Raw genomic sequence first — 12,475 nt, 5'->3', positions numbered from 1 at the left:
GAAATGAGCAGATACAGTATATAGTTCCTTACAATAATGATATATTGATTTACTGAGGCTGGAAGGCTTTTTTTTTGTTTCAACTTTCCAATAAACAAAGAAACAATCAACAATTTAATTACATTAATTCAATAAAATCATACAGGAAACTAAATTGGGCCTTCATGTATAAGCTACATGATGCTCTACCTGTAAATAATGTGTGATTTTAATCATTTTACAGAACACATGTATGTATTCAACTAAAATTTGACAAAAAAAAGATTTAGATTTGGCTGAAATTCATAATATATATTGCATTACATTAAATCATTCTTCATGTACAAACAGCAGCATTTCAAATGCATCCACTTTATTGGAATCTATGAACGTGATATTATAGAAGCCCATTTTTTTGTCACATAAGAAAAATATGTTGCTTTTGGCAAACAATAATTATGAGATAAAATGTTGTAATCGTGATATTAAAAGTCAATATTATAAGATACAAATTTAAAATTAAAATTAATTTTTGATGTTTTCATCATAATTATGACTTTTTATTCATAATTATGAGATATCACAAAAAGACAAAATTATCAGGTAAAAAACTAAAACAACCAAAATTTGAATTGTCATAATTATGACTTTTTATCTCATAATTATTTTGTTTGCATCATAATTATGAGACATCACAGTCAAAATTATAAGATAGAAAGTGAAACTTCAAAATTAATAAATCATGAGAAACTAAAACAACTATAATTTGACTTATGGCATAATTATGACTTTTTATCTCACAAGTTTGACTTTTTGCAGTATCTCATTACCATTTTTGTTGTATCTCATTACTGTGACTTAGTACATCATATTTTGGTCAATTTCAAATTTATCTAACATTTATGACTTTGTATGTCATTATTATGACTTAATTATCTCATAATTATGATTTACCAAAGCATGATTTTCTTTCTTTCTTTTTTTTCTTTTTCTTTTTTTTTTCTTGATTCCATGATTCACTCATAAAGATTGTCACCACCTACTGGCATATTAATTTAACCTGCAGCACTAATACACAGATTTTCCTATTCACAGATATTTACTTTACATTCACATTGTTTTTTTTATTATAGCTGGACAGAGACTTGGATAAAAAAACATCAACAGACTAAAAGAAAATGCTATTACATTCAATAAAATGTATAAACATAAACCCAAATTTAATTAGTCATTAGTAATTCCTTTTCATAAATCTCAAATATTGTAAAAACAACTCCACTACACACACAAATGAAAACAGATCGAGTCTTCATGCTTTTATTTATTATCGCCAGGATGAATCTGCAGTTTACAGTATATTAATTTCCCCATAAATAACCACAAGCAATACTGTATATTTTTGCTTTAGAAAGCGGTTTGACCTGGTGTTTTAAGCCAAGGGTTATTTGTTGTGTGTCACTGAATGCCATTATCATACTTGTGTGTCGTTAGAGGTTGCGATGCCACACAAGAGGCCAAAGACCCTCACTGTCCACAATGCAAGTCTAAATGGAGCTTGGGTTTGCTCATTTCCATCACTGTCTCACAGCCTGAATCCAGAGAGCCAATCTGTGCAATAATGAGCCCTGTTTCTGTTGGGAGCCCCTGAACATTTATCCACACAAGCCATGGAGCTTTCAGACTGAGACGGCTGGTATAAATAAGACACTGAATGTGGATTAGTGTGGCCCTATAATCAATATAGTGTTTGAAACATGTATTTATTAATGTACATAATGCATTTGCAATTTGTCAATTCAGCAGCCTAATAACCCCTTGTCATCTCAACAGTTTCACTCTTTCTTCCTGGTAAACAAGTCATGAATTGTGTTATGAACAAAAGTATTTTTATGGGAAGAAAGAGGTCATATTCTGCTTTACCTCATTCTCTGTGCTCCACAACATCCCATAAAGATTGAATTGTTCTGGTGATTGTGAAGCACATTGAAGGTTTTTTGGTGGTAGACAAACGATAAGTTTGGCAGAATGCTTACTCTGCTCTTTTCCATTTAACTATTGGGCCTTCATGGGCTATATATATATATATATATATATATATATATATATATATACGCTGCTCATATATATGATATATATATATATATATATCTCAAACTCGATGGGAATGGTATAGATATTTAATTAGATACATTGCATTACTTGTTCATAAAGTCATGAACAAATGCAAATGAAATCAACGAATGCATCTACATTATTGGCAACTATGAAGCAATTTCCAGCACATAAGAAAAAAAAAAGTCCTAATTATATACAGTGTACAGTATACATATACAGTGGGGAGAACAAGTATTTGATACACTGCCGATTTTGCAGGTTTTCCCACTTACAAAGCATGTAGAAGTCTGTAATTTTTATCATAGGTACACTTCAACTGTGAGAGACGGAATCTAAAACAAAAATCCAGAAAATCACATTGTATGATTTTTAGGTAATTAATTTGCATTTTATTGCATGACATAAGTATTTGATACATCAGAAAAACAGAACTTAATATTTGGTACAGAAACCTTTGTTTGCAATTACAGAGATCATACGTTTCATACGTTTCTTGACCAGGTTTGCACACACTGCAGGAGGGATTTTGGCCCACTCCATACAGACCTTCTCCAGATCCTTCAGGTTTCGGGGCTGTCACTGGGCAATACGGACTTTCAGCTCCCTCCAAAGATTTTCTATTGGGTTCAGGTCTGGAGAGTGGCTAGGCCACTCCAGAACCTTGATATGCTTCTTACAGAGCCACTCCTTAGTTGCCCTGGCTGTGTGTTTCGGGTCGTTGTCATGCTGGAAGACCCAGCCACGACCCATCTTCAATGCTCTTACTGAGGGAAGGAGGTTGTTGGCCAAGATCTCGCGATACATGGCCCCATCTGCCCCTCAATACGGTGCAGTCGTCCTGTCCCCTTTGCAGAAAAGCATCCCCAAAGAATGATGTTTCCACCTCCATGCTTCACGGTTGGGATGGTGTTCTTGGGGTTGTACTCATCCTTCTTCTTCCTCCAAACACGGCGAGTGGAGTTTAGACCAAAAAGCTCTATTTGTGTCTCATCATACCACATGACCTTCTCCCATTCCTCCTCTGGATCATCCAGATGGCCATTGGCAAACTTCAGACGGGCCTGGACATGCGCTGGCTTGAGCAGGGGGACCTTGCGTGCGCTGCAGGATTTTAATCCATGACGGCGTAGTGTGTTACTAATGGGTTTCTTTGAGACTGTGGTCCCAGCTCTCTTCAGGTCATTGACCAGGTCCTGCCGTGTAGTTCTGGACTGATCCCTCACCTTCCTCATGATCATTGATGCCCCACGAGGTGAGATCTTGCATGGTGCCCCAGACCGAGGGAGATTGACCGTCATCTTGAACTTCTTCCATTTTCTAATAATTGTTGCCTTCTCACCAAGCTGCTTGCCTATTGTCCTGTAGCCCATCCCAGCCTTGTGCAGGTCTACAATTTTATCCCTGATGTCCTTACACAGCTCTCTGGACTTGGCCATTGTGGAGAGGTTGGAGTCTGTTTGATTGAGTGTGTGGACAGGTGTCTTTTATACAGGTAACGAGTTCAAACAGGTGCAGTTAATACAGGTAATGAATGGAGAACAGAAGGGCTTCTTAAAGAAAAACTAACAGGTCTGTGAGAGCTGGAATTCTTACTGGCTGGTAGGTGATCAAATAATTATGCCATGCAATAAAATGCAAATTAATTACCTAAAAATCATACAATGTGAGTTTCTGGATTTTTGTTTTAGATTCCGTCTCTCACAGTTGAAGTGTACCTATGATAAAAATTACAGACTTCTACATGCTTTGTAAGTAGGAAAACCTGCAAAATCGGCAGTGTATCAAATACTTGTTCTCCCCACTGTACCTATATATCGATAGATCGATAGATAGATAGATAGATATGCCTTTTTATTTCAATATTCCTATTTATTTTTTTATTTGTTTTGCACAAATACACGTACACACACACACACACACACACACACACACATACACACACACACACACACACACACACACACACACACACACACAAATATCCTTTACTTGGGGTTTGTGATGCAGCTTCTGTCAGTAGGCAGGGCCTATGGTGCGATGATGTATAACTATTTGTCATTGTCTTGCACTGGAGGAAGTCATATGCAAATGCACTTGCCTGTGTGATGTCACAAATCCAACAATATTCACACACACACAAAAAAGAAATATACTGTATATATATATATATTTAAAATGTATTGCATAGTATCCATCAGAGAATTTTAAGCCATTATTTATAATGAGTTCTGCATCGTGACTGCTTGACATTGAGAATGTATGTTGCACGTATTATTCAAACATAAAACTGAAAACAAGATGAACTATGACTCAACAGAATATCTCTTTCAAAGCAGTTTTTACGGCTCTATTTTTTTTTTAAAAACTTTATTATTTGCTACTAGTAAACAGAATGAGGGAGATTGAAACTCTAAAGTAGAGTAAAGTAAAGAGAAAATACGGTAACTTTTATTTGCACAGCACTGGGTTTGGCTCCCTTTCAAACTAAGTGTCCCTACAGCTTCTTCTCCTTTCCAAACAATGAACATCTTTCTTTGGTCTGCTACACAGAAGTGAACTACACAACAATTCTTCCCAAATTTGTGGGCCCTTGTGATGGGGAAGACAGCAGCGTCTAGACTATTAGGCCAAAGGGAGTTGGAGATGGTCATGTCTGAACCACTAGCATTGTTTTGAACTGTGCACATCCACACAATATTGACATAAGATCAACAATAAGCAGCAAGCTAGGCTGCCATACTGCACTTCGGTATGATTTATGACAGTTGCTTCTGTGTGCACATGCTATGGAGATGCATGTGTGTGCATAAGTGAAGAAAATGTTGTTTACTATAAACTACAAATGAACACTGTATTGGAGTTACATCTACATAGCATTCACTTGAGCATGAAACTGATTCTTTAGGATTTAAAATGACATACTTGTTTTTAGCCGTATTATTGAATGACCACTTTGTTTACATGGCACAAGATGAAATTTGATGACACAGTATCCATAGTAATCCATAATATCTCACAACACACATTCTGACATATAGCTACTTAATCGCTCTTGGATTAAAGTATCAGGCTGCATTTAATAAAAAATACAGTGAAAACAGTAATATTGTGAAATATTATTACAAATTAAAAGACATTTTTTTTTAATATATTTTAAAGTGTCATTCAGAAATCATTCTAATATGCTCAAGAAATATTTCTTATTATTAATATCAATGTTGAAAGCAGTTGTGCTGCTTTTTTGTAGGCTTTTTAAAAGTTATTTTTTCTTCTTATTCATCTTATTTTTGATATGATTGTGCATTAGACTGTGTTTTAGCGTTCCGTGTTAATTAGTAAATGATTATAGTATTATTTTAGTCTCATGAAGGAACAGTGATGAACTACAGAAACCAAAAACTATATATTTTTAAATCTGTTATACAGAAACTTTTTTGAACTGTAAATTTGACTTGTTATGTAATATATTATATATATGTTATGTAAAAATAACAAATATATTTTCTTTCTTCCATTCATGGAATGGAATAGTGCATCAGAGGGTTAACTATTTCTCTCTCCATATAATCTGTTTGCAGTTACTTATTATGAATGATTCGCTTTTAATGAGCTCATTTGATTGATACCCAGTTCTAAAAATAGCTGCATTTAATTAATAATATTGCTTGTAATCGTTTGCCCATCATTTTATTGAATAGGCTATACACACTGTATTTTTTTTTTTTAACGGCCAGTGACGGAAACATCCATTTTTCCTTCATAAGAAATCAAAGCAAACCCTTTGCATGCATCATCTCTCAACTTTAAATGGAGAATAGTGATTTATTGATTGATTGCGTCGGAGGCAGGCACACCTCGGATACGAAGCAGTTTTCGGTTAAGAGACCAGCGACTGAATCGTGATGCTATAGCGTTTTGAGTCAGAAAGGCTTGTACTTTCATGTATTTGCCAGTGAAGTGTTTGCAAATTATTATAAAATCGCAAACAATCACACACAGGGTAGTAGACACACAAGCACGCGTTATCTGCTTGTTTTACAAACCAGATTTATTTTATTTGTGTGTGTGTGTGTGTGTGTGTGTGTGTGTGTGTGATGTCAGAGACACGCTTGTCCATATATGTAATATATGCATTGAGTTTCAATCAATCCACACTTGTTCTAACAGTCAGAGATTGGATGCGTTGGTCCTCTGCCAGGATGAAAAAAACAAACAATGCAGGCTGATGGAAAAGGGAATACCCAGTGTTCCTGTTGAAATGCACTTATCATTCAAATCGCATGTCTTAAGGGCTGTGACGTAGAGTATGTGCGCATAGTTCCTATAGTCTTGACGCAGTGTTTGTTGTGACAGTAATAGGAGAAGCTCAGCACACCGCTCGCACTGTTGCATGCACGTCGAGTAGTTAATTATTTTACCGCATTCAACTGCAGTTCCTCCTCCACACACACACACATATACTCTCTCACACAGCGAAGAAAAAGAAACAACCTTCACGCGAACAACACCTGTGCTTTGTGGAATACTTGAGCTTTTCTTTTTCTTTTCCTATCTAAAACAGGAATATCGTCTGTGAGGACTCTGGAAATGCCGCGTGCTTTAAAGCCATTTGGATGGGGGAAACGGAGTGGCTTTACGAAAGCTGTCGGCGTTGTTAGAGAGGAGAAAACCATCCTGGAATGAAACCAATCTAAACCCTTCGACGGCGATTTTTGTGGACATTTCCAACACTTGCCCTGTATGTGGACTGTTTTTTCCCCCCCGCGCGAGCAAGCATTCCCTCATCCGATGGATTTTTGCCTTTGCAGCTCAGCAGAGGGTGTTAGATCTGCCAGTGAACACCGGGCTGAAAAGTCCAGAATCTCTCAGCAGCCGTCTTTGTGATGCAAAAGCGTTGAACGAAGCTGCCGGAATCCGAGGAAGGATGCTAAAGATGTAAGAATCTCGGATTAATCTTATGGCGATGCATTGAGATGTGTTCGGTGTGATTTCAGCACCACGGGAGAAAGAACAGCTCCCGCGCCGTGGATATGTGAGAAATGCACAAGGTCAGTGATTTGCGAGCCCGAAAAGCCAAATAATTGAGTTGAAGGTGTCATTCTGTAGGCTTTAATATTGTTTTAAAGAGCATGCGATGGGGAGGTGATACAAAAGAAGCTTCTTGCTGTCGATTTTTCCCAATCTGGACATAGCGAGCTGAGCATGGATATAATCACAGAGTGTCCCCTGCTTTTTTAGACTGGAGATATATCTCATTTCTCGCCCTCTTGCTGATTGTATTCATGTCTTGATGTCGGGGATGATTGTGTCGTATTGAAAATGCTGCTTTGGATTGTGTTGCTGAAGGCGGCTCTTTGTGTAGCTATCGGGAATGTTACAAGGGACGTCTGTAAGGAGCAGATCTGCTCCTGCAATGCAATAGAAGGTGATTTGCACATTGACTGTGAGAAAAAGAGCTTCACAAACCTGCACCATTTGACAGGTCCGAGCTCCCAGTTTTACCACCTCCTGCTTCACGGGAATTCTTTATCCAGACTGTTCCCTAACGAGTTTGCTAACTTTTACAATGCCGTGAGCTTGCATTTGGAGAACAATGGCTTGCACGACATTGTGCCGGGCGCTTTCCTGGGACTGCAGCTTGTGAAACGGCTGCACATCAATAACAACAAGATCAGGTCTTTCAAAAAGAGTACGTTTCTCGGTTTAGACGACCTGGAGTACCTCCAAGCTGACTTCAACCTTCTGAGGGACATCGACCCGTCTGTGTTCAGGGACTTGAGTAAGCTCGAAGTTTTAATCTTAAACGACAACCTTATTAGCGCTCTTCCCATCAACGTGTTTCAGAACGTTCCCATCACGCACCTCGATCTGAGAGGGAACCGAATAAAAACGTTGCCTTACGAAGGGATTCTAGAGCAGATACCTGGCATTGTGGAGGTTTTACTGGAGGACAACCCATGGGATTGCAACTGCGACCTGGTTTCCCTAAAGGAATGGCTGGAGAACATCCCGCAAAACGCTCTCATCGGAAGGGTTATTTGTGAGGCGCCTACTCGGCTGCAAGGGAATGACCTGAACGAAACAGCCGAGACGGAGCTGTGCCCTTCAAAGAGTGGTATGGATTCCAGCCTGGTGGCGCCTCCCACTCAGGACGAGACCCCTAATCGCGGCCCCCATCCTACACCCTCTAAAACGAGCGGGGTGACGGAGTCCCATAACGCTGGGGGAGGGCATAACAAGGGGCGTCCGAAAGCCAGGGAAAATTGGCAGTTGAAGATTAAGCCCACAGCCATGGCAACCGGCACCATTGAAAGAGAGCTGCCAGCTAATTCGTCCTGCCCTCAGTCTTGTAGTTGTAAGCTTATAGGAGCTAGACAAGGGCTTGGGGTTAACTGCGAAGGCAGGAAGATAGAAACCGTGGCTAATCTCAAACCCAAACCCCTGAGCGCGCAAGAGTTAAATCTGCGCGACAACAACATTCATACCGTCAGAAGGAACCAGCTCAGAGGCTATCATAGCTTGAATTTACTCGATTTGGGGGGGAATAACATAAAAATGATCGAAAACGGCACTTTTCATAATCTGACCGAGTTGAGGTGGCTCTACATGGACAAGAACTACTTGGATACTTTAATGGCGGAGATGTTCATCGGACTTCAGAACCTGGAGTATCTCAGTTTGGAATATAATGACATCCAGCTCATAATGCCGGGCACCTTCAGCCCGATACCCAACTTGAGGGTGCTCTTCCTCAACAACAACCTGCTCAAAGCTTTACCTGTGGATGCGTTCTTGGGGGTTTCTTTATCTAAAATAAGCTTGCATAACAATTATTTCACATATCTCCCTGTGCCAGGTGTCTTAGACCAACTCAACTCCATTATTCAGATTGATTTGCACGGGAACCCCTGGGATTGCTCGTGCAACATCGTCCCCTTCAAACAGTGGACAGACAAACTCGGGGCAGACGTCATCGTGAGCGATCTCAAATGCGAGTCCCCCGAGGAGTTCTGGAAGAGGGACTTCCGGCGAATCAGGAATGATCTTATGTGCCCTCAGCTCTACGAGAAGATCTCCCCCACCTCCCTGTCCAAAAACAGCACTTTACCAGCAGACACAGGGACGCGGCCCAACTCCTACCTGGAGCCCAGCAGAGTGTCAATATCAGTGCTCGTGCCTGGTCTGCTGCTGGTTTTCGTGACGTCTGCCTTCACCGTGGTGGGAATGCTGGTCTTTATCCTGCGCAATCGAAAGAGATCGAAACGGAGAGACGGCAACTCATCTGCGTCAGAAATCAATTCTTTACAGACAGTTTGCGACTCGTCCTATTGGCACAGCGGAGCTTATCATGCAGACGCGCCACACAGAGGTTTCGACTGTGGTGCCCACTCTCTCTCCGACAAATGATGCATACCAGAGACCCGAGCGAGCAAAAGGACGTACTGCGTTTCGTATGTTGCAGTGACAATGGAAGGCAACACACAAACACTAGACCTCTGACTCACCTCTGTGGGAAAAATAGCCTATTTTTTGTTGCTTCAGTTGAGTATGGCATCCATGAAACACTGCAATGGGGCCCCCACTGTTATATATGTATAGAGCCTCTCTCTTTCTCTCTCCTCCCAGCTCAGACTGCAAACACGCTCAAAAGAGGACGTGGGAACGGTGCACGAACGCATGAATGTAATGTAAATAACGGACTGTAACATATCTGCATGATTCGCATGGTCTCAACACACACTGGGAACCATTACCATAGTAACAAGGAAGCCAACGCGACCCTTCTTTCGTGTTATCAATATAAATATATATATAAATATAAAACTATATATGACTATATTAAAAGTGCCATTTCTTCTATTTTTTGTCAGTTAGAATTTGTATTTGCTGTTTGATTTCTCTTTCTCAAAGGCAGACAGATCGAAAGGTGGAAATTACGAGTTGTAAATGCATGTACTTTCCGTTTTATCAGTTGATTGGTTGATATTGGGATTATTTATACTTTTTTTTTTTCTTTTTTGCAGATTTCTCATGTATCTGCCCAGTCATCTCCTTTATGAATGTAAAATGTGTTTATCTTATAGTGTGCCAACTGTTGACATGTTTGGGATGCGGATAAGCATGATCGATTCAAGTCACTGACATGCTTATGCTGCGAAAATTCAATGTAGCTCCGGTGGTTCATGATCTTGTGTGTCGATACAGTGTGAGGGTAGAAGGACGACGCAAGGGGAGGGTTTTTTTCTTTTTGAAAAGTGAGGGGGTTTCAGATTTTGATCCGTCTATAGAGTGCACATAGACTAAGATGCCTTTATTTTTATTTATTATTATTATTAATTATTATTATTCTTTTTAGGGGATGAAGTATTCCTTCACAAAAGCCTATTATTCACTGTAAGTATTGTGAGCTTTTGTAAAGCCATCTATTTTGTCCAAATACGAGAAAGGAATATTACGGCGTTGGCTACTTCAATACGTCTTATAAAGTGGATGAAAATGTGTAAATATATATGAGAAGCAGAACAGAGGCATGTCTGTGCATTTGACTGATGTCATCACAGCAGCCGTAGAAGGAATAGCCGCCTCTAGATGTCGCTGTTGCCTCTCAAGCGTATGAAACCATGCTGGGAGCTGAAGTTCACTGGAATGTGTAGGCGAACCAGCATTCACATTATCAACATAACTAGGCCTAAGTGTGTCACTGTGATGGCTAATACTCAGAGAGAAGTGCGGGATCAGATTCAGTAGTGAAGAACACGAGTTGAACGCTGTTTCCAAAATGCCATTTTTACAAACGAGATGTAGAGCGCAGTGCCATGCATCTTACTGCTAGCATTTAAATGTCACTGCTGATGTTTTTGAGGTTGAGTTTGTATCACTGTAATGATTTTACAACAAAACAACATAAATAAAGAATGGTTAAAAAGCTAAGGTATAACCAGCCATCAATTTCCATAGTCTGAAAACCATAGACTTTGTAGCTTACTTTTTTCCCTTCATGTTAAAGCTCTTGGCCCTAGTTGTGAGTCTTTTTTTTTTTCTTTTTTTTATAATACAATAAGAAACAAAATAAATGTCCATCCAGCAGCCAAGTGTGGAAGACATTGGCAATGGGAGATGCTTTTCTCTCTTTCCTGTCAATTTGATTTTGGTTGCACAAAACAAAGTCGGTCGAATTGCAGTCCAGCAGAACGTCCCAACGGGATTCCTGTCATATTGCAATGGTTTTACTCTAATGTAGATTCAGAGCTTTCAGAGAGATGTGTGTTGTGACTCACGCTGCACATACGCACATAAAAAAACAACAACATCCGTACTCCCCCCATTCCAACCCGGAATTGCAGGGTGACCCTTCTGATCTATTATTTCTGTTATACCAGTTCTGGCTGTCAATCAAGGCATCTCCTTCTTCTTCTCTATGTCATGGTAATTATTTGTCGCTCCACTGTGAAAGACTGTACCACATTCTGGCTTATCTATTATTTGGTGCATTTTCCCAAGAGTTTGTCTCAGTTACATTTATATGCTTTGCTACATTTGATCTGCTTCTATTTTGTTAAATAAAATGTGGTGGAGGTTGAGTGAAGTTACCGTGGTATATTTGTTTGTTTGTGAATCTAAAATTTCCTCTTTTTACAAACCTCTGTTATACTTGTTCACATTTTGGGTATGAAACTCTCAGAATTATGTAGTGCAATATAATAATCACTGGTCGACATGGTTTATATGAAGCGATACTGCTTTACAGGCTTTTAAAAATGAAAGGTGCTTTATGGTGTTATCAAATTAACCATGCTCACAGAGATATTGAATGGATTCTCCTCTCAACAGGTCAACTAAATGTAGATGGGTCATTCCTGTTATGTAGTATGTCCAAAATTAATGCTTATGGTGTAATCTATTCTATAAAAATGTCCATTAGTCTTTCAGAAAAATGTATGTGGCTCAAACTGTAGAGAAAAGCACTATAGCAACGACAAGGTCATGGGTTTGATTTCTAAAAAATGCATGAAATGATAGTGTATACTGTACCTTGAATGCATTAATGCAATGTAAGTTGCTATAATTTAATGAAACAATGGTATGATTGAGACAAGCCAGAAAACATCACAGAATTCATCAAATCTATAGCTACTGATGTTTGTGTTGTTTTTGTTGTTGTTAACAGATTGCAAAAGACAAATGGAAGATAATATTGAGGGCGTTGGACAAATCAATCAACTGATGTTCAATGAAATTGATATTCTCAAGAAAACTGTTAATTTAATATGTTATGCGGTGTATTAAGATATATAACATAACATATCCTGCATAACAGGAATGACCCATGTGACATAAAGCCATGGTGAAATTGAAGGTCTTTATTAAATAAATAAAAACA

General features: G+C 39.0%; 1 protein-coding gene across 1 annotated transcript; it reads left to right on the top strand.

The window, feature by feature from the left end:
- The first annotated feature begins 6,862 nt into the window (after window positions 1-6,862).
- Window positions 6,863-11,680, top strand: slitrk1 (SLIT and NTRK like family member 1). Its single transcript, XM_084106906.1, has 2 exons — window positions 6,863-7,142; window positions 7,441-11,680. Exons 1-2 carry the CDS (start codon window positions 7,134-7,136, stop codon window positions 9,499-9,501), a joined length of 2,070 nt encoding a protein of 689 aa, XP_083963032.1. The 5' UTR covers window positions 6,863-7,133; the 3' UTR covers window positions 9,502-11,680.
- Window positions 11,681-12,475: the final 795 nt, after the last annotated feature.

This window comes from Abramis brama (genome assembly GCF_963993115.1).
Source record: "Abramis brama genome assembly, chromosome: 2".
In the NCBI taxonomy this organism is placed as follows: domain Eukaryota; kingdom Metazoa; phylum Chordata; class Actinopteri; order Cypriniformes; family Leuciscidae; genus Abramis; species Abramis brama.
Note: the sequence above shows the minus strand (reverse complement) of the source record. Positions and strands in the feature narration are given on the sequence as shown.